This window comes from Capricornis sumatraensis, chromosome 4, assembly GCF_032405125.1.
Source record: "Capricornis sumatraensis isolate serow.1 chromosome 4, serow.2, whole genome shotgun sequence".
Classification (NCBI taxonomy): Eukaryota; Metazoa; Chordata; class Mammalia; order Artiodactyla; family Bovidae; genus Capricornis; species Capricornis sumatraensis.
In genome coordinates, this window is record NC_091072.1 from 114,454,039 (window position 1) to 114,481,843 (window position 27,805).

The 27,805-nt window shown below is 48.2% G+C and overlaps 1 protein-coding gene across 2 annotated transcripts in view; it reads left to right on the forward strand.

The window, feature by feature from the left end:
- Positions 1-3,077: 3,077 nt before the first annotated feature.
- The window catches only part of ABTB3 (ankyrin repeat and BTB domain containing 3), a 320,838-nt gene continuing 296,110 nt past the window's right edge, over positions 3,078-27,805 (forward strand). For both annotated transcript variants that reach the window (XM_068970684.1, XM_068970685.1), the window contains exon 1: positions 3,078-4,221. In XM_068970684.1, the coding sequence (XP_068826785.1) occupies positions 3,078-4,221 (1,144 nt within the window). The remainder of the gene's footprint in view (positions 4,222-27,805) is intronic.

Here is a 27,805-nt window from a genome sequence, read left to right on the forward strand (position 1 = left end):
ACCCCAGTGGGGAGAGCAGTTTACTGAGTCCATCAGTTCAAATGCTAATCCCACCTGGAAACATTCTCAAAGAAATACCCAGAACAATGTTTAATCTGGGCACCTGTGGCTCACTCAAGCTGACACACAAAGTTACTATCACAATCTCTTTTAAAAGGTTTGCAATATTATGGAAATAGTCTGGGAACAGAATGAGATCCCTGAAGGCCAGCTAACCAAGAAAAACTGTATTTATCTGCAAGGCAAATGAGAGCCTTTGGATTTACTACAAGACAGGAATGATAAGATGAGAACTGGGATTTTGAAAGATTCTTGGGCTTGATGGTTTGGTGAAGAAGAGGCAGGAGAGAGGAGACCAGTTGGTAGAATATCGTAATAGTCAACAGAAAGAGGTGATGGGCATAGACATTAGGATGGTAGCTACAAGGTATTAGGGTGAAGTGTCGTTTATTAGGGTGAAGGGATGAGTAATGGTGGATTTGGGCTGACAGAGATGAGAGACATCAGACAATCAACTGGGTTATCTGGGAAAATCCATAATTGAACCAGCAATTCAAGAGCATATCCTTTCTTCACCAGTGTACAACAAATATTTACTGATTGCCTCCTCTGTGTCAAGCCTGTGCATGGGGAATCTGTAGTTCAGTGTGGAATCTAACCAGTAACCAGACTGCAGCAACCTAGTGTTACAAGGGCCCAGAAATCAACAGCCTCAGAAGTGGCAGAGGTGTTGAAACACCCAAGACAGTACTGAGTGTTAAAAAGACACCAGGCCCCAAATGGAATCCCAGATGGGACTAGTGGTAAAAACAAACAACAACAACAAAAAAACCCACCTTCCAATGCATGTAGACATAAGAGACACAGGTTCAATCCCTGGGTTGGGAAGGTCCCCTGGAGGAGGGCACAGCAACCCACTCCAGTATTCTTGCCTAGAGTATCCCATGGACAGAGGGCCTGGCGGGCTACCGTCCATAGGGTGGCAAAGAGTCAGACACAGCTGAAGTGACTTAGCACATGCTAAGCTCCACCTGGCTCTTCCAGAAATGGAATCTTAAACTAGTCAATCAGGAATCACTTGAGCAGCAATAGTTAGGTAATCTACCTTCTAGACCCTCTGCCATCCCTGAGAGGAAAGCAATCTAGCAATAACCAACCATCTCTTTCGCCTGGTGTAACTTCCTCGTTCCCTCTCCATTCTGTCTATGTAAGTCTTTCATTTCATATAGCTCCTCCAAGCTCCTTTCCATCTGCTACATGCGAAACTGCCAGATTTGCAAACGGTTGAATAAAGCCAATAAGAGCTTTAAAATTTACTTAGTTGAATTTTGTTTTGTAGCATGAAGGATCTGGGCTACCTTCCCTAGAAGGGCATTTTTAAGCTAGAAACTCAGAGGAAGCCAGAGCAGGAGAGTCCCCTACCCCCTGGCAGAGACAGTGGGACTGGTGATCCCCAGGTGAATAAGATTTGGTTTCTGCCCTGGTGGATGGGGACAATTAACAGGACAATGCTATTGGACATAAATGCAATTAAGACATGCATATAGATCATTCTTTAGTCAAAAAAGAAAAACTCTTGAGCTGTCTGGAACTATACCCACCAGAATGTCAAAGTGAGACTTCACAGGCGGCTCAGTGGTAAAGAATTTGCCTGCCAAGCAGGAGATGTAGGTTCTGTCCTTGGGTTAGGAAGATGTCCCTGGAGAAGGGAATGGCAACCCACTCCAGTATTCTTGCCTGGAAAATCCGGTGAACAGAGGAGCCTGGCGGGCTACAGTCATGGGGTCGCAGAGTCCGACAGGGCTTAGCGAGTAAACCACAGCAAGCCCTCCCTCTAGTCCACCCCCAGGCACTTGAAGGATCGACTCAGGTTCCTCCTGGCTACTAAAGGAATGTAGCTCACGAGCCCCGGTGGCTGTCGGCTAGTGTCCAGAGACAGCCTTCCAGCCCTGTCCGTTCCTTATCCCTCTGCTTGTCTGGTTTCTTATCTCCACTCTGGCAAACTGGGTCTGAAAGAGGGCAGCATTAATTGTTTTGGGGACCCGAAGGTGGGGGGAGTCAGGAGAGGAAGAAAAAACATACTTTGTGTACTAGAGAAAGAAAAAGGAAAGTGAAATCTGAAACGCTAGGGCAGAAAGCGACCCCAAGCAGACACATTGTGAACCGCTGGGGGGAGCACAACTCGGTGGGTGGGTGGGTCACCTGTCCAACCTACCCAACCTACCCTTCTCCAGGTCTGGTATCAAAGCCGAAGCCTGAAGGGCAGGGACAGCAGGGATAATCATCCTGCTTTTCTAATAATCATCCGCGATTCTAAGCTCCCACTGCCCCCAACACACACCCACCTCTAGTTCTCAGGCCCCAGCTCACCACTTCCTGCAGCCTCGGTCCCAGGTCGGGGGCGTGTTTGAGGGGCGGGGCTGCGTGGAGCTGAGGGGGAAAATATATATTTATTTATTTAAAGCTAATTAGCATCCTCCAATCCCATTGGGTCTCCGCCGGCCCTGCTTTACATACGCCCGCCCCGCTGGCTGCCCAGGGCTTGCGGGGTTCGGCAGGGTTTGCAGCCGCCGCGGTCGCTGCTGCTCTTCAGTGCCGGGCGGGCGAACACGGAGTGAACCCCGGCCCGGGAGCCGGGAACCGGGGAGCCGAGAGCCAAGAGCCAGCTGCCGGCGGAGCTGCTGCCGCGGCGGCATCTGAGTAAATATCCGTCCTACGAACACCGAGGCCGGCGTCCAGCGGCTTCTGCGCCCAGCCCGGCCCAGTAGGGAGTGGATCAGACACTTTTTATTTTGGAAGAAAGGGGCGAGTCCGGCGTGAGCTTCTCCCCCGGCCTGGCTCGCTCCTTAGCGCGCCCCAGATCCGGCCTGGGCTCTGGAAGATGACTCCCTGGTGTGCCCTGTGGATTCCAGCGGCGACGACTCGGGGAGGCATCCGAAAGTAGTCACACTTGGTAGCAGCGGCTGGTGGAAAAGTGAGCCGAGGCGGCGCTGACTCGGCTCTTCCCGCGCCCCGGCGCCCGCCGCTCCTCGCTGCTCCTTCCCCTCGGCTCCCCGGCGGCATGAAGTGGCGCAGCGATGGCCAGGAGAGGTAAGAAGCCGGTGGTGCGGACGCTGGAGGATCTAACACTGGACTCGGGTTATGGTGGCGCGGCGGACTCAGTGCGCTCCTCCAACTTGTCCCTGTGCTGTTCCGACTCGCACCCGGCGTCCCCGTATGGCGGGAGCGGCTGGCCGCCTCTAACTGACTCCATGCACAGCCGGCACAACAGCTTTGACACTGTCAACACTGCCCTGGTGGAAGACTCCGAGGGGCTGGACTGTGCCGGCCAGCACTGCTCGCGGCTGCTGCCGGACCTCGACGAGGTCCCCTGGACCCTCCAGGAGCTGGAGGCGTTGCTCCTGCGCTCACGGGATCCCCGGGCAGGCCCGGTGGCCCCCGGCGGCCTGCCTAAAGACGCATTGGCCAAGCTGTCGACGCTGGTGAGCCGGGCGCTGGTACGCATCGCCAAGGAGGCACAGCGCCTGAGCCTGCGCTTCGCTAAGTGCACCAAGTATGAGATCCAGAGCGCCATGGAGATCGTGCTGTCCTGGGGCCTGGCGGCGCACTGCACGGCGGCCGCGCTGGCCGCGCTGTCCCTCTACAACATGAGCAGTGCCGGTGGCGACCGCCTGGGCCGCGGCAAATCGGCGCGCTGCGGCCTCACCTTCTCTGTGGGCCGCGTGTACCGCTGGATGGTGGACAGCCGCGTGGCGCTGCGCATCCACGAGCACGCAGCCATCTACCTGACGGCCTGCATGGAGAGCCTATTCCGGGACATCTACGCGCGGGTCGTGGCCTCCGGGCTGCCCAGGAGCTGCAGCGGCCCAGGCCCGGGCTCCAGCTCCGGCCCAGGCCAAGGCTCGGGCCCCGGAGCAGCCCCCGCGGGGGATAAGGAGCGGGAGGTCCCCGGAGGGGGAGCGGCGAGCGGCGGCGCCTGCAGCGCAGCCAGCAGCGCCAGCGGGGGCAGCAGCTGTTGCGCCCCGCCGACCGTCGCTGCTGCTGCCGCCGCCACAGCCCCCCCGGCAGCCGTCGCCAACCACCACCACCACCACCACCACGCGCTCCACGAGGCGCCCAAGTTCACCGTGGAGACGCTGGAGTACACAGTCAGCAACGACTCCGAGATCTGGGGGCTGCTGCAGCCCTACCAGCACCTCATCTGCGGCAAGAACGCCAGTGGTAAGTGGCCGCGCGGGTGCCGCCCCCTCCCATCCGACGCGGCCAATTCTCCTCGTAAGTTGGCCCTTCGGTCCCCTCCCGCGTCCTTCCAGCCGCCCGCTGCTATCTTAAACCTCTGAGGGGACCGCCGCTCTGAAGACAGCCAGAAACCCCACCTAGTGCCTCCTGCTTTTGGGATGCGCGGCGCGTACTTTACGCGGCTGGTACGGTCCCAAGCTAGAGAGCTTGCGGTTCCGCCCGCGATTCCGGGTGGAGCTGCGGCTGCCCCCTGCAGGCTGTAGGAAGAATACAGCGCCACTCTGGGGGGCGATCATTTGCGGCTAGTATATATTTCTGCCAGAGCCCTGTGGGGTTTTTGTTTTTTGTTTTTGACCTTAAAGATGACAAATACGCGGGCGAAGGAGTTTGGCTCCCTGGAACTCGGGAGGAGATGCTTTCCTCCCTCCGCAGCCCGATTCCGCTTGCTTCCCGGCGCCCTCTAGACGCCGTCGGTGAGCTGGTGAAGGAGAGGCCCCGTGGCTGTAAAGGCAGACTGAGAGCTCACTCGGCCTAGAAATAGTTGGGGAAAGGTGTACGTGGTGAGAGGGTGGAACGGGCAATTTTTCTGGGGCAGTTTTTGAGGCCAGAGCTCACAGCTGGTGGGCGCTGCGCAATGGGCAACCCCCCTGATGGAGACCTCCCAGCTCTTGCCGCCGTTGGCTGTCTGGGAGCTGCGGCTGTCACCACTTGGCTTAAGGGATCCCGTCAGGATGGGAGTGGGGCGGAGTTCCGGGGAGACTGCCAGTTTAAGAGGTGGTTTCCAGCAGGTTCTGTCATTCCTTTCCGCACCCCCTATTTTGAAGGCCGGAGCTGGGTGGGTTTGAACCTGCAGTTCTGGTGGCGGAGGGGGTGGGGCCGGGGCGTTTGTTTCCGAGAGCTCGAGCTGGCGGTCCTGCCTGTCTGCGAAAGCCGGAGCTAGACACTTCAAAGCTTCAATTTTCCACAGGAAATGGTAGAAGTGTAACTGGAGACTCCAAAAGCGAAATAAAACTTTGTTACATATTCGGCGGTTTGGCTGGAGGCTGCGTGGTTGGTGCTGAAATGCAGTCTTTCTGGGCAGATTTCATTCATGTTGCTGCCTGTCCTTTTCCCCGGGCCTAAGCAGAGATGCAGCGGGCGCGGCCCGGCCTCTGGGGGTGCCAAGTGTGTGCATGGGAGTGTGTGCGTATTTGTGAGAGTCTGTGTGCGCGCGTTCACGCGTGTTTCTGTGGGTGTGCCCAGAAGCAAGCAGCTCCAGCAGAAGCCCTTTGGAAACAGAATCTCCAGTTGTCAGTCCCCTCACCTGGCTTTGGTCATCGTTGGAGGAGGGGAAGGAAGAAGCAAAAAGTGTGTGTGTGTGCGCGCGCCCGCGTGTGTGTGCCCGCGCGCGCTCGTGAGTGGTGGGGCCAGGTTGGCAACTCCCCGATGCTCATCAAGACTCCTCCCGCATCTTCGCCAAAGCCCTCCCCCCTCTGCTGCCTGTCGGAGAGCGAAACCTCTAAAGGGAGGGTACCTGTAAGTCTTCCCATGCAGGTCCACCCATACCTGTGAAATCCTGATGAGATGGAAACACCTGGGAGAAGGCATTGGTCTTTGTGTGCGTTTCTTCTGGAGGAGAATAAGGATTCACCTGTAAAACCCAGGAGCTTTGGACTGGATAATTTCTGTTTGAAACCCTGCCCCCCACAAAAAGTACAGAGAGACTTAATTTTCTTCCTGCCTGCTTGAGCCCACCGCCCCCGTTCTTACCTCCCCGCCCCCCAACCCTTACCTGCTGTTCCGACTGGAATCTCCTCCCGCTCCTGTTTCCTTTGGGAAGAAAAGCATTCCCCTTTGACTTCAGTTTGGCTTCCCTGGTGGTTCAGACGTAAAGAATCTGCCTGCAGCGCAGGAGACCCGGGTTGGATCCCTGGGTAGGGAAGATCCCCTGGAGAAGGGAATGGCTGGCTACCCATTCCAATATTCTTGCCTGGAGCATTCCATGGACAGAGAAGCCTGCCGGGCTTCAGTGGACTACAGTCCACGGATCACAAAGAGTGGGACAGAACTGAGCCATCTGCGCTTTCACTTCACTTGGGAATCTGGGTACCCTGCTTCGCCTCTGAGTTGGCCATTCTCTTGAAGCTGTGACTGTGGGTCATAACTCACTTTGCTTCTCTGGGCCTCAGTCTCCCCTTCTATATAATGAAGGCCTCCATCTGTAATACACTCCCAAGTCCTCTTGTAGCTCTGTCTGTTTGTGTTAGCAGCCTCTATATTTTTTCAAGTTGGTTTTACTTTTATGATCTTTAGTATCTTTTAAAGACAGTGTTTGTGTTTATCCTTTTTGGAGTAAGTATAATTTGAGGAAGGAGGAGACCACAGAGCTGGTTTGGGGCAGGGTGAGTGTGTGGTGGTTGAGGTTTGCTGCCATTGCAGCATTTCCACACCACAGAGCTTAACTCATAGGTCTCAGGGCCCCTTCACCATCTTGTAATATGAGATACACTGTGATTTCATTGTGATCGCTTCACTTCTTTTCCTTGGGCTTGTTAAAAATGGAAGGAAGCAGTAAGAAATGAGCAATTAATTTTTTAGGTACCTGAAACATACATTAAACATCAAATCTGTTTCTTCAACTATTTTGCAAGACATTTTTTCTGATCTGCAAGTCTTATTAAGGAGCCCATGCCATACATAATCTTTCTCCCCCTTTAACTCAGTAGCATCACTTATTCATTCCTGAATTCATTTGTTCGTCAATATTTATTGAGCAGTTATTAAATCTAGGTGCTGAGCAAGTAGCAGTACAAGCTAATAACAGCTAACGTGCATTCAATACCACTCTGTATATTGACCCATTTAACCCTCAGCATTCGTTTGGAAAGGTACTGCTATTATCCCCATTATACAGAGGAGGAAATTGAGGCACAGGAAACATAAATGTCTTGCGCTTTAGTGACAGATGAGTTCCCTGCCTTCAGTCCATCCTTGCTGCCCTTAATTACGCAGTTGGACTGAGGCCCTTCTTAGCCTGACAATCTTTCTATCTTAATTTATACACCTTTTGTTCCTATCAAACTGTACAGGGCAGAACTGGATTTAAGCTCCTAGTACACAGCTTCTTAGATGCCTGTTGAGTTGAGCAAGCTATTGTATAATATTGTACAGTGATATCCAGAAACTAGCTGTGGAATTCGGAATTCCTTGAATCGTCTTTTCAAGGCTTTCTACCTTGGTTGCCCCTTCTTACTGCCATCTCTGTACCTGTCCCCTTTCTAATTTTTTGCACCTACGACCTGAAGAATCAGGAAATGGATCACATGGGACTTGACTCAGAAAATAAAAGATAATTAGCTCTCAGTGAGGGCTTGCTGGCTCTCAAGAGCGTGAACTTAGGGTGTGAACTCTGTGGTGACTGTTTTACTCTTCAAAGCTGGTTTTTGGTTTTTTTTTTCATTGACTCTCTGCTGTTTAGAGTATCTGGGGAAACAGATAAGACAACTCAGTGAGGGTTGCATTTCAGTAGGGGGTTTAAAATTTGGCTTGATTGATTTTGCTAAAGCTCAGTAAAGGACAGACAGAAGTGCTTCACCACACCATTTTCTGTGCAGTCATTTACCTTAAACCCCATCGGAGCTGGCCAGTTCCCACTCATCCCTGAAGACTTGGTTCAAAAACTGTCTTTCTGGAATCTCTGTGAGGCCTTCCTTGATGCAACCCTTTTTTCTTCCCCAAACCTAGGCCTTCCACAGCCCTTTCCCCATCCTGTGAGAATCTTGACCCTGACTTTGCTCTAAGTGACTCCCCATCACACTGTGGCACTAACAGTTGAGACTGTATCTTTGTCATCTTTGTATCTTTCTCCATATCACTCAGCACAGCACCTAACACTCAGTAAATCCTGGGTACTCTTTGTTGAATGATTATAACTAGCCCATTACATCTTTGAGATACAAAATTTACCCATCAGTTCAGTTCAGTTCAGTTCAGTCGCTCAGTCGTGTCCGACTCTTTGCGACCCCATGAATCGCAGCACCCCAGGCCTCCCTGTCCATCACCAACTCCCGGAGTTCACTCGTAAAAGCCTGTGAAATCAGGTATCGTGGATTTGAATTTCAAGGCTTACATTTTTCTAGCTGTGTGTTCTTATGTATCATACCTAATCACTCTGAGCCCAGTTTCCTCAGCTGTAAAGTAGAGGTAATAATTATGAGGATTAAATGAAATTATTTGTATGAATATTACAGTCTGGTGCATGACATATTTTAGGGGCCAAAATGGTGACGGTAGTCATATAATTCAGGCATAATGGTATCTGTTATCTTTGTCTTATCCATGTGTTCAATGTGGATGGAACCAACAGGGTGCAGAATTTTAATTGAATCTTCCTTCCTGATATTCAAAGCATCAAATAAGTCAGTGCGCCCACCTCAGAGATTAACATCATGCACATAGCCTCATTGCAAAGGTCACAAATAGATTGCTTGATCAAAGGAAAGTAGCTCATTTTATTGACTGTATTTCTTTAAAAAAAAATGCATCATTAGTGAAGGGGCACCAGGGAGCTTTCTGGGTGATAGAAATGTGCTTCTGTTGATAGGGGTGTGGGCTCAGAAGTATGTGCCTTTGTCAGAATGCATTGCATTGTAAACTTAAGATATGTGTGTTTCACTGTATTGCAAATTACACTTCAGTAAAAAAGAAGACATAAAAAGAGCCATAGGCATCCTTGGATGGAATTTTGTTTTAAATGCAGAAAGAATTTGAAGAGAAGATTGCAAGAGGCAGTGTGGTGTGATGAAAGGGAGAAGGGCTTTACACTTAGAAAGATCTAGCCTCAGATTTCAGCTCTGCCACTCTTTAGCAGGTGACTTAATTTTGCTGAATTTATTTTTCTCATCTGCAGAGTGAGGATTGCAAAACTGAAAAAGACGTAAAAAAGGAAGAAAACCCAAACCTACCACATTAAAAGATTGAAATAATTAGATCAGATGTGTGAAAGCAACTGCTACATAGTAGGCACTCGATAATAGTGGCTTCCTTAAAAAACAGATTGTTCAGACTGGTGATAATAATAATCAGGGGATTTTGGATAGTCTCATTCACTTCTGGGACCCCAATCACTCTACAAACATTAATTGACATGAGCCCTGCCTCACCAGCCCTGGTCTGGTGGCTAAGTTGGTGTGCAGGTCTTTTGCTTTTCTGTGGCTCCATAGATCAAATGCCTACTCAGCTGTTTTCCTGGCCCACGCATCATCCCCCAGATCCACCCCTCCCACCCATCTTCCCTCAGATCCCCCGAGCTGGTTGAGTTATTCCATAGCACAGGGTTGCTGTGCTGGACGAAACCATAAGAAACCCAGCTTTTTGCGAAGAACTGCAAAAGCCATTTCAGCAGCCAGCCGTGTCAGTGTCTATGCTCACAGAGCACGTTTTTAATTAACTAACTCAATGTAAATTAAAACTTGAAATTTGGGTCAGTGGAGGGTTGCTTGGTTTTCTATTCAGATTTACCAGTTCAGTGCTGGAGTATTTGTAAGTAGGGTGTTTCCAGAAACGCACCATAAAAATAACAACAAAATAGAACAATAGAGGACCAACCTGGAGATCTGGGTTAGGGGGTGGAGTGGCTAATGACCTTTGAATGGTTAAGAAAGGCCTCTAATTCTGGATCTGCTGTTATTTGTGACCTTGAGCCAGACACCAAACTTACCTGTAAAATGGATCTATCATTTACTGAGAAGTAAATATAAAATAGTAATTGACTTGGGAGTCAGACATACCAATGTTTCCCTATTTGTAAAATGGGTTTTGCAATAGTAACAGCTACACTTGTGCAGTGCTTATTATATGCCAAGCACTGTTCGAAGAGTGCTATATATTATAATTGTTATAGTTACATTAGCTGTTATAAAAGACAACCTCCAAATTGTAGGAGCTTAACACAATAGAAGGTCATTTCTTTCTTTCTTTAAAAAATTTATTTATTTTAATTGAAGGCCAATTACTTTACAATATTGTAGTGGTTTCTGCCATACATTGACATGAATCAGCCATGGGTTTACATGTGTTCCCCATCCTGAACCCCCCTCCCACCTCCCTCCCCATCTCATCCCTCTGGGTCATCCCAGTACACCAGCCCTGAGCACCATCTCATGCATCGAACCTGGACTGGTGATCTGTTTCACATATGATAATATACATGTTTCAGTGCTATTCTCTCAGATCATCCCACTCTTGCCCTCTCCCACAGAGTCCAAAAGACTGTTCTATACATCTGTGTCTCTTTTGCTGTCTTGCATACAGGGTTATCATTACCATCTTTCTAAATTCCATATATATGTGTTAGTATACTGTATCGGTGTTTTTCTTTCTGACTTACTTCACTCTGTATAATAGGCTCCAGTTTCATCACCTCATTAGAACTGACTCAAATGTATTCTTTTTAATGGCTGACTAGTCATTTCTTACTCACTAAAGACTGATTGGGAGAGGAGTGTGGTGGGAGTGAACTGGAGTGTCATTTGAATACCAAGATTGATGGAGAGAGTGGCTTCTTTACCTTCAACCTGTGGCCTTTAGGGCTTTCCTTGGACATTTATCCAACCCGTAGGTAGAGGAAGGAGAGCGTGGGGCATCTTAAGAATGGTGTTATGGGCTAAGCCTGAAAGGAGCCTTCATCATCATGTTTGTATATCACTGGCCAGGTATGTCACGGGCCCTCTGGCCACCAGATATCTGTGTTTCCTTCTTTTCAGACACAAAACATGGTTCCCTTTCTCTAAGGGAGGATCCTCATGTTCTATCCAGTCACCACTTTCAACTTGATGTTCTGGATCTTTGGGTGAATTCCTGTCCTATCCATGGAGATGAATGTGGCTTCTCATGGTTCAGGGACCCAGGATCCAAAAGAAACCCATTGTCTTCCCCTCTGTGCCTGTATGCCATATCAGTCAATAACCCATTAGGAAAAGGCAGCAGTGGGAGATACACAGAAGTCACTGGCCCCTAGTAGTTATGAAATCTGCCAAGCAGACCATGGGTGAAGTTTCCTTGCTTAAGCCCCGCTTCTGCTCTCTGAGAGCAATTTCCCAGTTCATTGTTCTTCACACTTGTGGCTCTGCCCTGTAGGAGGAATATCGTTCCTGATGCTTCTTGGCCACCCTTGAAGTGGGTCTTAGGGAATATGACCTCTTTGAGGCTCTAAATCTAGTAATCTAGTTTTTGCCTTGAACTTTAAGGGGCCCAAGGATTGTTTTCGGCTTCCCAGGTGGCATTAGTGGTAAAGAACCCATCTCTCATTGCAGGAGAATAAGAGTTGCAAATTTGATCCCTGGGTGGGGAAGATCCCCTGGATCTTGCTCCAGTGTTCTTGCCTAGAGAATCCCATGGACAGAAGGGCCTGGTGGGCTATATAGAGTCCATGGGATTGCAAAGAGTCAGACATGACTGAAGCAACTTTGCATAACACAAGGATTGTTTTAATGCTTTAACAGTAAAAGATTTTTAAAATCCAGGCTCATAGATTTTGCCAATGCAATTCCCTCAACAGCACAGTAGGATTTTCATCTATGACATCTAGCTTTCCAGCAGCCAGTTATTTCCTAGACGTAATTCTCCAGCTTGGATTATTTCTTCCTTCACCTCAAACCTCTATTTCTCCCTCAACTTAATGAGGCCATCAGGCTTAGGTGGGAACCTTATACACTCTATCTGACATTTATTTCACTAGGTTCAGTTCAGTTCAGTCACTCAGTCATGTCAGACTTTTTGTGACCCCTTGGGCTGCACCATGGCAGGCCTCCCAGTCCATCACCAACTACCAGAGTTTACTCAAACTCACGTCCATTGAGTCGGTGATGCCATCCAACCATCTTATCCTCTGTCATCCCCTTCTTTTCCCACCTTCAACCTTTCCCAGAATCAGGGTATTTTCAAATAAGTCTGTTCTTCACATCAGGTAGCCAAAGTATTGGAGTTTCAGCTTCAGCATCAGTCCTTCCAATGAATATTCAGGACTGATTTCCTTTACGATGGACTGGTTGGATCTCCTTACAGTCCAAGAGACTCTCAAGCATCTTCTCCAACACCACAGTTCAAAAGCATCAATTCTTCAGCACTCAGCTTTCTTTCTAGTCCAACTCTCACATCCATACATGACTACTGGAAAAACCATAGCTTTGACTAGATGGACCTTTGTTGGCAAGGTAATGTCTCTGCTTTTTAATATGCTGTCTAGGTTGATCATAACTTTTCTTCCAAGGAGCAAGCATCTTTTAATATCATGGCTACAGTCACCATCTGCAGTGATTTTGGAGCCCCCCAAAATAAAGTCTGCCACTGTTTCCACAGTTTCTCCATCTATTTGCCATGAAATGATGGATCTGGATGCCATCATCTTAGTTTTCTGAATGTTGAGCTTTAAGCCAACTTTTTCACTCCCTTCTTTCACTCTCATCAAGAGGCTCTTCAGTTCTTCACTTTCTGCCATAAGGGTGGTGTCATCTGCATATCTGAGATTATTGATATTTCTCCCGGCAATCTTGAGTCCAGCTTGTGCTTCATCCAGCCCAGCGTTTTCTCATGATGTACTCTGCATATAAGTTAAATAAGCAGGGTGACAATATACAACCTTGACATACTCCTTTCCCGATTTGGAACCAGTCTGTTGTTCCACGTACAGTTCTAACTGATGCTTCACTTAGACGTCTGCTCAGTCTTTGTTCTTATTGTTCAGTATCTAGGAATAGCTGTTTTCTGCATGTCTCCACTACTCCTTCCCAATTTTACGTGCAAACTGACTAGTTCATGCCTGCGATCCTCTCTTCCCCTAATATCTTGCTAAACTTAGCCCAGAACAAGCAGCAAACTCTCTTACCATTATTTTTCAATCTTTTTTCCCTAGAGCTTACAGGCTCAGTAGGCATAAGTTCTGCCTTCTAAATTATCATAGCAACAGTTTAACTAAGCATTTCACTGCTGCAAAACATGAGGCTCCAGTTTTCCAGCCTTGAACATCTTAACCCCCCATCTGACTTCTAAGCCAATGCCACGTACATAAGTACCCTACTGCCAGTGTCAATTTCAGTTTCTTTATTAGTTAGGGTAATGCAAGCTGTTGCATCAGATAAATTCTAACATTTCAGCAACTGAACACAATCAAACTTGTTTTCTCATTCATGTTGAGTTCAGTTGAAGCTGGTGGAAGGAGATGCTCTGTTTCATGGAATCTGATAGAGGGTCTGCCATCTAGAATATGCGACTCTCAGGAACTTCTGTGATTGGGGCAACAGTGAGGATGATGGGGAGGTTTTTATAGGATAGTCTTAGATGTGGGTATATTAATTCCTTCCACATTCCAAACACCAGAGTTTAGTCACATGGCCTCAACTAGATATCAGGGACTGGAAATTATGGTTTCCATCAGGGCAGCCACTCCTAGCCACAACTCTACACTGTTAAAGGGGCATTAATTTTGGGTAGGCACTAAACATCTCTGCCATTATGTATTAACTGTTTTAATACTAGCCACAACTTTATGAAATATGTGCTATTATTATTATCCCCATTTTACAGATTAGGAAATTGAGGAACAGGAAATTTAAAGAATTTACCTAAGCTGACACAACTAGTAAGCATTTGTGTCAGATGTGAATGTGGGCAGTATGGCTCTGGACTGCCTTATGAAATGTTTATGATGATCAAAGTAATATTAAAATAATGTGATGAGTGCGAAGTGTTTTCCCCAGTGTCTCATACTTGGTACATATTTAACAACTGTTACTCTTTATCAATTATTCTTGTTATTGGCATCATGTTCTGGAAGTGAGATGCTGTGTGGATGAACATTGAATTGATGTGAAGCTCTCAGGCACAGGTAATATATGAACCCCAAAGAGTGTGTGCTCCAGGAAAATTGGACTATGGGCCTGTCTTCTCTGCTCTGCCACCCGCTTCCTTTCATCCATGGGGGGAACTAACTGTTGCTGAGCTGAGTACTGTGCAAGGCCTTTCACGCACATTAACTCATTTCATCTCCACACTGTTCTTGTGAAGTGGGTGTTTCTTATCCCCATTTTACTGGGGAGGAAACTGAGGCTTGGATGGGTTCAACGACTGGTCCGAGTTGCCATTGCTACTGAGGGGTAGAGTTAGAATTTGGGCTTCAGAGCCTGTTCTCTGAACAGCTGAGGCCCAGTGGTGAAGTCCAGTTCAAAGGAGCCTCTGAGAGGATCCCAGTGCAGCTGGAGGGGTGTGTGTGGAGAGGAGGCGGGGCTTGCCCTGGTGGTCATGGTTGATGATTGTCCTCGCTATAATATGTGGTCACAGGTCTTTTTTTAGCCCCCACTGTCTTCCTTTTCCATGGCTGCCCTGTGAGTCACTGTTCATGACGATGCTATGCAGCCTCCTCAGCTGAGGCCCTGGAGTAGTGGGTGGCTTTGTGGCCTCCAGGGGACAGCCCTGTCCATACCCTGTTTAGCTGGGTAGGCTCAGTGCTAGAAGGAGCTTCAGTCTGCTTATTAGAACTGAGGGCAGAAACCTGAAACTTGGTGGGAAATCTGTCCTCCCTGAGAATCACAGGCTGGGTTTTCCTAGAAAAGGATTGTTTCTGGGATCCTCTGAAATTAGGTGGACCCACTCTCTACTTCTGCCTGCAATGCAGGAGACCCAGGTTTAGTCCCAGGGCTGAGAAGATCCCTGGAGAAGGGAATGGCTACTCACTCCAGTATTCTTACATAGAGAATTCCATGGACAGAGAAGCTTAGTGGGCTATAGTACATGCGGTTGCAAAGAGTCGGACACGACTGAGCAACTAACACACACACATACACACACACACACACACACACACACACACACACACACTACTACCTGTAAGCCACGTAACTGTGGGCAAGCCAGGTAATCTTTCTAAGCATCAGTTTCCTCATCTGTTAAATGAGGATAATGGTAGTACTCCCCCTGTAGGGTCATTGGGAGGATGAATTAATTTATGTAAAATCCTCAGAATAATATTGAACACACAATAACTGAATACATCAATTTGTTAGCAATTATGATGATGATGATGAAGGGCTTAAGAAGTGCCAGCCTCCTTGCTTGAAGATCTGTTCCCTGTACCCTGCTTCTACTGTTGAGTGAAAGGTTTTAAATAATTTTCCAGTAAGCAGACTTGTATGATTTGACACCTGGCTAGCTGTGTGATATTGGGCAAGTTACCTAACGCCTCTGCAACTCAGTCTTCCCTTTTGTTAAATGAGAAAAACAATAAAATCTAATTCTTAGGGCTTTTAGGGGGTGGCTGGCATATAGAAATTGCTTAATAGATGTCAGCATTGTTGGACTTTATTATGTTCACTAAAATTTTTTTCTACAGGCACTGTGTTAGATGTTAAGCAACATGGTCTCTGGCCTCATGGAGACTGCAGAACTTAGTTGTCATCAAACAATCCTTTTCCTTCCTCTAGTGTGAGCTCAGTCGTGTCTGACTCTTTGTGACCGCATGGACTGTAGCCTGCTAGGTACCTTTATCCATGAAATTTTCCAGGGAAGAATACTGGAGTGGATTGCCATTTCCTTCTCCAGGGGATCTTCCCAACCAGAGATTGAACCTGCGTCTCCTGTGTTTCCTGCATTGCATGTGGGTTCTTTAACAGCTGAGCCACCAGTGAAGCCCCCAAGCAATCATTCAAATGTAAATTTACAACTGTTACTGAGGCTCTAGATGTAGTCAGGAGTGAGGAAGTGAGGCCTGAGTGAGGTTGAAGCATGGCACATTTGGTTGAAAAGGTAGCAGAGTATTCCATGTATGCAGACAGAGTGTGCAAAGGGCCTGTGGCAGAAGGGAGTATGGCGAGAGGAGAGCAGCCAGTGTGACTGGAATGGGAGAAGCAAGTGAGGGGGCTGGTTAGAGGTTGAAGTAAGCATCTTCCAGAGTAAGGAGTCTGTCTGTTTCCAGGGACACTGGAGAGCCTTTAGAAGCTTTTAAGGAGGTAGAGAGGGTTTCCCAGGTGGCTCAGACTGTAAAGAATCTGCCTGCAATGCAGAAGATCTGGGTTCAATCTCTGGGTCAGGAAGATCCCCTGGAGATGGGAATGACTATCCACTCCAGTATTATTGCCTGGAAAACTCCATGGACAGAGGAGCCTGGCAGGCTACAGTCCATAGGGTCACAAAGATTCAGACACGACTGAGTGGCTAGCACTTCTACTTTTCAAGGAGGGAGACACCTGTGATCAGATATGTGCTTTAAAAAGCAGTTTGGAGAGCAGACAGGAAGGGAAGGGTAAATATAGTAATGCCAGTGAGGTTGTTATCACCTGCATCTTACACAGTAAGAATCTGAGGCTACCAAGCACTCAGTAACTTTCTCAGAGTTGCTAAGACAAGAAATGGCAGAGCAGGGATTTGAACTTGAGCCTGAGGGACTTCACATTGCACCTGCCTCCTACCCATGCCATGCTTCATGCCAAGGGAGCTTCTGGTTCACCTCTCACATTTTACAGGTGGGAATACTGAGGCCCAGAGTGAGATGCTGATGCTGCCTTCCCCATGGTCACAAGGTTCCGTGGCAGAGCTGGACCGGTAACCCAGCTTTCTGGATTCTTAGCTCATCTCTCCTCCGCTGTGATGCATTGTCTCCTCCAAACCAGATCACTCCTGGGAGGCAGAGTGGGCTGAGAGGCTGCCTTGTCAACAGACAGCAGTTTTGGAGGTTAATTTACAGCCTGGGTGTAACATTGTGGGTTTTATTCTACATGCATCTCACAGCAGAAGGAATGCTAGTCTAGAAGCTTGCAGAGGTCTTGGTTAGCTTGTGGCTGGGCCAAGGGAAGCAATGACTGTGCAGTTCAGGTGTGCAGAAGGCAAGATCAAGCAAGTGGTTCCCCAGTGCATGAACATCTGAGAGCAAATCAGAGACGCAGCTCTACAGGGTAAGTGGAACCTGAAGGAGGCTAAGGTTGCTTGGGTTCAGTGGGGGTTTGGGGTAGTGTATATCACTGTTTCTTCCTAATCCAGCTCACAGTGCCAGCCAGGGGGTCAGGATGCATGTCAGAAGCACGCACACACAGATCACCTCCTCTCTCTCTGAATATCTCTAAAATGTCAAATACTGGGGAGCATACATGAATACATGGTTTTCCCCTCCCTCGGCTTCCTCCCTCAGGCCCTTCAGCCTTTTCTTGGCTGACTTTGAGGATCAGGGCCTGGGTTCATGCTTGTGAGCAAAACTTCACATGGTTCCTGCCTTCGTGCAGCTTGAAGGCCTGAGGCAAGTTTAGTTTGTTCAGAAAAAATCACCCAGAAGTAAAACTGCACCCATGGCAGGAACTATTGGATTGGCCAAAAAGTTTGTTTGGGTTTTGCCATCTCAGCTTAGTAAAAACCCAAGCAAACTTTTTGGCCAATGGAATACTTCAGCGAGTTTCACGTGACCCAGGGACAAAGCCTCCTCCTCAGATGTGAGATGAATGCAGCTGCCCCTCCCTCATGCTTCCAGGAGTGGCTGTGGCCCGCACAGGGCCACCAGACATTTGGAGCCTGGTGTGGAGTTGGGGTTAAGATGTGAAATTCTCTTCCGGTGCTGGAGTTTGCCATCAGGGAGGGTGGGGGTGAAGAGTCAGGCATCCCCTCCACATGTTGGCATCTCTGAATTCTGTATCTGGTTCCTCTGTCTTTCGGAGCCTTCTCACCAACCCCTGCCACCCTGGTCTCTCCATCCTGCAGCTGCCATTCTGGGGGCCAGTTGATGAGCCTGTCACTGCTTCATATTCAGATCACTGGGGCAGGGTGGTGCAGGCGAGGGGCAAAGGCTCAGTTCCAGGCCCAGTGTGAGCCCCCCCCCCCACCTCTCTTTGTGTCCTGACTTCCTCCACACCCTCCCCACCTGCTTCCATTCCTCTTGCTGATTTGGTTGCTGCCCCGAGTTTGCCTTCCTCCCAGCATGGACTGTGGACTAAGGAACAGACCACGAGCAAGCTGGTGATCTCATGGCCTCTGATGGCTGTATCATGTGGAACAGCTGGGGGCTGCTGGGAGCATGGGTGGGGGAGAGTGGGGTGAAGGAGGGGTGGTGAGCCTTCCAGTGAGTGGGAAGACCTCGGTTCAGGCCTTGCAGGGTGTGCCCATGCTGTGTGACCTTTGACAGTCTGTGACCCCTCTGAGCCTCAGTTTCCTTGTGTAAGAATAGGAAATCATGATGCTACCAGGTTCTGGTATTCATAGAAGGTTGCAAGTGTCAAAAGAGGCAACACTTTGGAAAACCATTACTAGCACTGCTGCTGCTGCTGCTGCTAAGTCGCTTCAGTCGTGTCCGACTCTGTGCGACCCCATAGACAGCAGCCCACTAGGCTCCTCTGTCCCTGGGATTCTCCAGGCAAGAATACTGGAGTGGGTTGCCATTTCCTTCTCCAATGCATGAAAGTGAAAAGTGAAAGGGAAGTCGCTCAGTCGTGCCCAACTCTTAGCAACCCCATGGACTGCAGCCCACCAGGCTCCTCCGTCCATGGGGCTAACTTATGGTAAAAGTTAACATTGATTGTTTACCCCAGTATTAGAGCTGTTCAGAGAAACAGAACCAGAAGAGTATATACATACATATGGGTTTCCCAGGTGGTGCAGTGGTAAAGAATCCACCTGCTAATGCGGGAGACGTAAGGCAAGGGTATGATCCCTGGGTAGGGAAGATCCCCTGGAGTAGGAAATTGCAACCCACTCCAATGTCCTTGACTGGAAAATTACATGGACAAGGGAGCCTGGAGGGCTACAGTCCATGGGGTCACACAGAGTTGGAGACGACTGAGCATACACACACACACACACACACACACACACACACACACATACACACACATGCACACACACATATATGAGGAGATTTGTTATAGGATTTGGCTTACACTGGTTATGGACGCCAAGAAATGCTACAGTTTACCATGTGTGAGTAGGAGAACCAGGGAACCAGGGGGCCACTCGTGTAAGTACTAGAATCTAGAGACCTGAGAACCACGGTTTGCTGCCTCGAGCTTCCCAGTAGTCTGTGCAAAAAAAAAGAAGTCATCATGAACAGATATGCAATTCAGAGTGTGATGGATGAGGCAGAAATAAATGAGCTGCTGTAGCTGTTCCTGTGGCTCAGGCCGAAAAGAAATTTCTCAGCAGGAGAGTAGAAGCGGTTTTTAAGTGGTACTTAGTGACCTTGCATTTCAGCCCCTGGTTGTTAAGAAAGGACTAGGAGGGCCTCTTCTTGGTTTGAGTTTTTCTCTCCCCTGCTTGCTGTCTGCACCTCCTCTCTCATCCCTTACAGAATGTCCAGGTATGATGATACACGTGTCACAGAAGGTTGGGAGTGGCAAGTGTATCAGTGTCCCTCTTGTATTTGGGAGGAGGGTCTTGGGGTTAGAAGCTGGCCTTGGAAGCTGATGTCTATGTCAGATGGTCCCTAGAAATCAGATATGAGTTCATTTGAGGGAAAGTGTACAAAATGCTCCTCTGGGGGAAAAATAATCCCTAAACCTGTAAACGTGGTCCCTAGCATGGCGGGGTATGAGTCTGGGGAGACAGGAGAGAGTTGGGTGGGGCCTGGGCCTTGGAGGGACTGTTGCCAGTGTGCTTAAATCAGAGGCATCTGAGGGTTTAAGGACAGAAGAGAGTATGAGGTCCACTGTGAAACAAGCTGTGTGATCTCAGGCAAGTTATTTAACCTCTCTGAACTTGTTTTCTTATCTGAAAAAAAACCCAGCAGAGTTTTGAGGCTCAAAGGAATCATCAGATGTGAAAGTGATCTATAAGCTGCAAAGTAATCATTTGTTTTTCATTCATTTAATAAATGTTTATTGAGAGCCTATTATGGAGGAGGCATGGTTCTGGGCACATAACATACATCAGTGTTCAAACAGACAAAAATTCTTGCCTTCATAGAACTTGCATTCTAGTGGAAGGAGACCCTAAACAATAAACATAGTAAACATAAGACCCTAAACAATAAACATACTTCTAGGACTGCAAGGAGATCCAACCAGTCCATTCTGAAGGAGATCAGCCCTGGGATTTCTTTGGAGGGAATGATGCTGAAGCTGAAACTCCAGTACTTTGGCCACCTCATGCGAAGAGTTGACTCATTGGAAAAGACTGATGCTGGGAGGGATTGGGGGCAGGAGGAGAAAGGGACGACCGAGGATGAGATGGCTGGATGGCATCACAGACTTGATGGACGTGAGTCTGAGTGAACTCTGGGAGTTGGTGATGGACAGGGAGGCCTGGTGTGCTGCGATTCACAGGGTCGCAGAGTCGGACACGACTGAGTGACTGAACTGAACTGAACTGAACTGAACTGAATATAAACATGTTAGAAATTGATATCTGCCCACTCCAGTGTTCTTGCCTGGAGAATCCCAGGGACAGGGGAGCCTGGTGGGCGGCTGTCTATGGGGTCACACAGAGTTGGACACGCCTGAAGTGACTTAGCAGCAGCAGCAGCAGCATGGGAAAAATAAATTAGAGCAAGGGGGATCTGGAGGGCTGGGGATGGTGAGCCATAATTATAAATAGTGTGATCAGGGTTGTCTCACTGACCATGTGATGCTGGTGCAGAGAAAGGTGAAGGAGGTGAGGAGAGTGTTCCAGGCAGAGGGAACAGCCAGTGCAAAGGCCCTGAGGCAGGAAGAGCAAAGAAGCCGTTGTAGTGGAGAGAAGTGAGTGAGTCAGGGATAAGACAGAGAAGCAGAGAGTCCTGAGGAGCCAGGCTAAGTAGGCCCTTATGGGCTACCATAGATTTTGGCTTTTGTTTTTAGTGAACTGGAAAGTTTTTGGTGAACTGGAAAGTTCACTGTAGGATGCTGAGTCAGGATTTGAAGATCTGACTGAAGATTTAAAAAGAAGCATGTTGGCTGTTGGTTGAGAATGGATGCTAGAGGAGCGCGAGGCAAGGCCGGGAGACTAGTGTGTAGAGGCTCTTACGGTAATGCAGGCGGGAGATGATGGTGGCCTGGGCCAGGGTGGCGGCAGTGGAGGTGCTTGGATTTGGGCCATAATGGGAAGGAGGAGTCAGCAAGATGTCATGGCCACACTGGGTACAGGGTGTGGGAGAACGAAAGAACAACAAGGGTGCCGCCAGGGCAGGGGTGGAGAAAGGAGAAGCTTCCTATGCTGTTGGTGGGAATGTAAATTGGTGCAGCCACTGTGGAAAACAGTGTGGAAGTTCCTTTAGAAACAGTTACTGTATGATCCAGCAATCCCACCCCTGGGTATATATTCAGAAGAGATGAAAACGCAAATTCAAAAAGATACATGCACCCCAATGTTCAGATGGCAGTATTTATAGTAGCCAAGACATGGAAGCATCCTAAGTCTCCATCAACAGATGAATGGATAAAGATGTGGTGTACACATGCAGTGGGATGTTGCTGATTCAAAAGAATGAAATAATGTCATTTTCAGCAACATGGATGGGCCTAGAGACTATCATACTAAGTGAAGCAAGTCAAATAGAGAAAGACAAGTATATGACATCACTTATATGTGAAATCTGAAAAAGAGTACAAATGAACTACCTACAAACATAAACAGCCACAGAAAACAAAGGATGTGTAGGTGGGGTGGATAAACTGGGGGTGGGGGGGGGGGAAAGGGTGCCTCCAGGGTTTCGTCTGAATAACGGGAAGGATGGAGTTGCCATATTACTGGGAGGGGAAGATTTGGAAAGAGCAGGTTTGAGACAGTGGAAAGATCAGGAATCCAGATGGGGCTCTGCTAAGTTTGAGATGCCTTTCAGACATCCAGTTGGAGATGTCAGGTGTTAGTTGGACAGTCATGGCTAGTGTTTAGGAGAGAGGAAGGTTTGGAGATACAAACTTGGGAGTTGGGAGGATGTGAGTAGTTTTTAAAGCCATGGGACAGGACCAGGTCACCTAAGGAGAGAATGTAGAAGAGACCAGAGCACCAAGGACTGAGCCTTTCCTTGGTCTGAGCAGAAGAGGAAAGACCAGCAAAGGAGATGGAGAAGGAGCAGCCAGTAAGAAGGAGAGCTAGAAATATGCTGAAAGTCAACAGAAGAAAATATCTAGGAGGAGAAAGTGATCAGCTGTGTCATGAGAGGTGGTTCCCACCATTGTATCCTGGGCTGTGGGGGTATTTCTCCCTGGTACCCCTAGGCACTGTTTCTCAGCCCAGTGAACAAGCAGCATCAATGTGCTTAATGGGAACCACACTAACCATAGTGAACCAGAAGGATGTTTGGGATGTTTTCTCAAGAGGATGAAGGCAAAATGGCCTCAGTGTGTCATCTATAAACAGAGGTTGTGTGTGCCTGTGTGTGTGTGCATGCTCAGTCGTGTCCAACTCTTTGTGATCCCCTAGATTGTAACACTCTTGCCTGGAAAATCCCATGGACGGAGGAGCCTGGTGGGCTGCAGTCCATGGGGTCGCTAAGAGTCAGACATGACTGAGCGACTTGACTTTCACTTTTCACTTTCATGCATTAGAGAAGGAAATGGCAACCCACTCCAGTGTTCTTGCCTGGAAAATCCCAGGGTCGTGGGAGCCTGGTGGGCTGCCGTCTATGGGGTCGCACAGAGTTGGACATGACTGAAATGACTTAGCAGGAGCAGCAGCAGACTGTAGCACACCAGGCTCCTCTGTCCATGGAATTTTCCAGACAAAACTACTGAAGCAGGTTGCCATTTCTTACTCCAGAGGGTCTTCCTCACCCAGGGATCCAACCTGAGGGAATTAGGCCAAATCAGTGACTTTAGGTTCTTATGAATCTTGACCTTTTTTTTTAGTCTTAGAGTCCTATACAGGGCCTTATAGACCCTGTAGGGGTCACATGGGGAGGCTTCCCATCCCCTACCCCTACACTTCCTCAGAGTTGCTACGCATTCATCTGTTTTTATATTGGACTTTTGCATAAAATGCATTTGAAAAAGGGAGTCTGTTGCTAGAGCAAGTTTGAAAAGCACTGGCCTGAAGGATTAGCAAATCCCTCCTGCTTTGACATCCCAGGAGGCTCAAGCTACCCAGAGAGCAGGGATCACACAATGTGTTTTGACTTTGGGCGTGGAGACAAGTCAGGAGAGTGTGTCCTGCTGAGGCTCAGAGAAGCACTGAGCCAGGTGGAGTGGGGAGCGGGGAGAAAGTCAAGTGCTGCGCTTGGAACCCTGTAGAGCTCCAGGACCCAAGAGAATCGGGAAAGAGAAAAGGGGAACAAATACTGGAAAGACGCAGAGCTGGTAGAATGCAGGGTCCAATAGCCAGATACTTCAGTGTTAGACATGACTTTTCTTTCTATAGCCTCCTCTTTTGCAATTCTGCTCACTGCCTGATGCAAGGCTCTTTTTTTGTCCTCCTCCACTGCCTCATCCTCACCTCCCAGGTGGCATTTCTGATACAAGGGAGCAGAGGTAGAACTCTGCTAACAAAGCTACCTCTGAACCTAAAATAATCCTGTCCAGCCAGACACTTGCCAGCATTCCATGCCGAAGTGCTTGCTTTCATTTGTCGAAGTCGGCACATTCACCCGTGGTCTTCAAAGGTCTGAGGTTCAAACTGGCTTGCCTCTGTATTAAAGAAATATGCATTTTTTCCCCCTAAGGAGTTTTGTGGCTAAATCAATTTTACATAAACAGAAAGAATCAGTCCTGAATTCCTAAATCCCAATGTAGAAGACAGTGACTTTGGGATAGTGACTTAGGGGTTGTTAAGTTATTTACTCACCAAAAATCTAATCTAGTTGATGCTATGGAGGGCAGTCAACATGGTATGGGCTTCCCGAGTGGTTCAGTGGCAAACAATCTGCCTGCCAATGCAGGAGACGCCAGAGAAGTGGTTGCGATACCTGGGGTCAGGAAGATCCCCTGGAGTAGGAAATGGAAACCCACTCCAGTATTCTTGCCTGGAAAATCTCAAGGACAGAGGAGCCTGGTGAGTTACAGTCCATGGGGTCACAAAGAGTCATACACAACTGAGTGGCTGAGCATGCATGCAACATGGTATGTTATGTCATGTCATGTCATGTAACCACAGAGACCAGAAGTCTAGGTCCATCCCAGTGCCATCCTCTCCTGGCTGTGCCAACTGAGCAAGGTCTTCTCACTCAGTTTTTTCCCCCGTAAGAGTGCCCACCTCATAGGAGTATTTTGGGGATAAAATAAAATGACATGACATTTATATGCACTTAGTTTGGGATAGTGGGTGCTCGATGCATGTCAGCTGTTATTGTTGGTATTATCATTCTCTAGTCATCTGAAACCTCTATTATTATAGTACTCATCAGGCTTTAAAAAAATATATATATATATATATATTTGTCTGGCTGCAGCAGGACTTAGTTGCTGCATGTGGGATTTAGTTCCCTGACCAGGGATGGAATCAGGCCCTTTATATTGGGAGTACAGAGTCTTAGCCACTGGACCACCAGGAAAGTCCCAGGTTATACGGAATAATTTCCTCACCTATTAATCTTTATAGATCAGACTCTATCTTCTTCATCTTTGTGTCTCTGGTACTGCACCTGGCACATTGTAGGCTCCTAAGTATATTTGTTCAATGGATGAAGGAGGTTATAGAATGTAAGCTCCATGCAAGCAAGTGCATTTGTGTGATCGTTCACCACCATCACCCAACACATAGTGGGCACCTAATCAATATTTGTGGTCTGTAAAATGAACCACAGATCCATGGAACTGCATTAACAGGCAAGCCAGGAGCCTGGTGCTAATCATTGGCTAACTGGCTGGGCATCCTCCTCTGTTTCTGAATTCTCTGCTCGGAGAATCTCTCCTTTTCAAAGCTTGCTTCTCTTTGAAGAATGGAAAGAGAATAATTGTTCATTATTCCTTTATACCCAATATCTTCCTGTGAGATGGCACCTTGCTCTAATTCAGAGTTGAAAGCCGTGTCTGCAGAGACTCTTGGATCTTTGAGCTGGAAGGAGCCTGCCCAAGCTCTCCTGGGGCAGGTCAGTCTGGGGATCAGGCAGGTTTTGCAAACCAGATACCTGAGAACCAGGGGGGTGAATAGATGTGTGTGGAGCCACAGAGCCGCCGGCAGATGAGCAAGCTTAGTAGGTGTGCAAAGGTCTGGAGCTTTAGAGGTAGAAAGTTCTGACTTCATGTGGTGGCAGGGGGTTGCCTCAGCTCCCTGAACCCCCAGATTGGTGTCTCTCCATGATGCTATGCTGGCCCGGAAAAAATAAGAAACTTGGCTTTGTTTTCTTTCCTTGGTTGTGACTAACCCCTGGGTCCCCTTTATGGAGGTGTTCAGGTGCCAGGATCTATGCTGAGCAATTTCCTGGTATTCTCTCATTAATCCCTCCAGCCCCACTGATGAGGTCAGTGTTGTTAGTTCCACTGCAAATCCAGGGACACCGACTCAGAAAAGTTCACGGACTCACTCCAGGCCATGCTGGGTGGGTGCAGCAGGTGGGATTCCCATGTGGTGCGTTATCCACAGGTTGCCCCTTAACCGAGTTGGCTGCCATGTGACCCACTGAAAATTCCTTAAATATTCTGATGACACCAAGCCAGTGTCTAGACTGTGTCTGGTTAATTCTGAGGGTAGGGGATGTGGGGGAATCAGCCGTTAGGTGAACAATCAATTAATTTAATCAGATGGGCAGTGTGGTGTTGTAAAGATGTTGCAACCTTTGTCTAATGCTCTCCCTTATGACTTGTTTTATGTGAGTTGTTTTTTTCTTTTTTTTTTTTTGGTAGGGGGATCTCTCTCCTTTTTCCCTTTAGTCTTTCTTTTGGGCAATAATTCAGTATCTACTAGGTGTCAGGCTTTGTAAGAGGAAAAGCACACACCACTGCCAATGTCTGGTCTGGTTTTGTGATTAGAAAGCACAGCGTGACACCTATCAATTCAGATACTTCCTCTGAGCAGATTTCACCTAATGTTCCTGTTGAGTGGCCAAGGCCTGCCTCTTCTTCCCCTTTCCCAAGGGAACAAACTCGCCTGAGTGGGACTGAGGAGGGTCCCATGGGGCAACTGTAAGGCATGTTTTCCTCTTTCTCAGGCTGCACTGGCTGCACTTTTGAATTCTCCAGTGCCTTTTTAGTATCCCAGTTCTTTAGGCTTGCACAGTTTGCAAAGCCCCATCAACTATTTTTGTTGATATTCGTGACGGCCCTGTGTAGTAAGGTGGGTAGGTGTTCATACCCTACTGTTGTATACGGGGCAGCTGAGGATGGGAGAAGTGAAGGATCTTGTCCAAGGTCACCAAGTGGCAGCACTGAGCGTCTGACTCCTAGTGCAGACCTGCTTCTGTGCTTCCCTGTACCACTCCATGAGCATTCTTGGTGCTCAAATATTTGGAGGACTTGGATTGGCTATCCCGCAGGAGTGTGTGAAGAGGATACAGGGGCCCCACCTGAGGACTCATCTGGATGTAGACGCTACCCCAGTCTTTGGATCCCTCAACCTTTGGATGTATGGAATTTTTTTGTCCCCCCACTGCATCCTCTCACAACTCAGTGGAACCTTGAGTCCAACCCTGGTCCCCACCTTTCCATTTACAGCTGTAGGAGGGACCCCCAGACCATTTTGATTTGTGCTTCAGATGCTGCTACTTGAAGGTCAGGAAGTCCATGGATCATCCACTCAGAAAGAAGAGAAGGACCGTGGGAGGAGGTGCCTTGTAGATCATCAGAGCTTCTGTGGGCTCTGCAGGCAGCCCTTCGCCAGCTTCCCACTGGCCCCAGAGGAAGAAGCTTCCATCATGGGCTACTTGAGCCTCCCCCATAGTGGGTCTTTCTAGAGGAAGCTCAAGCTCAGCTTCAGCTCACTCTTTCTGAAGGAAAACACAAGCATAGAAGCTCACAAGCCCAGAGTGCCTCAGCTTAGCTGTAAAATCCATTCTGTCACCACACCAAAGGGGCTGCCCAGTATTGCAGTGGGTACCTGGAAAAATGGGCATGACCAGTGGGAGACATGAGCCCAGTCAGGTCTTCGGTTTGCCAAAAGCTTTCCATTGCAAGGACTATCTCAGCCAGAAATCTTTATATATTCCATTCACAGTGTCTTTGTTATGAATCTTAATCATTCATCATGTTTGCCTTAGAGTAAAATGAGTTTTCTATAAAAAGAGTAGTAGGAGTTTATTGATTGTATATCATATATCAAGGAAAGTTTCAGTTTGTTTGCATGTGGATGAAGCAAGGGAAAGCATCAATAGTTGTTACTGCAACAGAGACCAGGGAAACAGGCAGCCACTCTGTGTGTGTGCATGCATGCATGTCCACGTACACGTGTGTATGTGCATGCACAAGTACCTACATCAGTTCAGTTCAGTTCAGTTCAGTCAGTCAGTCGTGTCCGACTCTTTGAGACCCCGTGAATCACAGCACGCCAGGCCTCCCTGTCCATCACCATCTCCCGGAGTTCACTCAGACTCACGTCCATCGAGTCCGTGAGGCCATCCAGCCATCTCATCCTCTGTCGGCCCCTTCTCCTCCTGCCCCCAATCCCTCCCAGAATCAAAGTCTTTTCCAATGAGTCAACTCTTCTCATGAGGTGGCCAAAGTACTGGAGTTTCAGCTTTAGCATCATTCCTTCCAAAGAACACCCAGGGCTGATCTCCTTC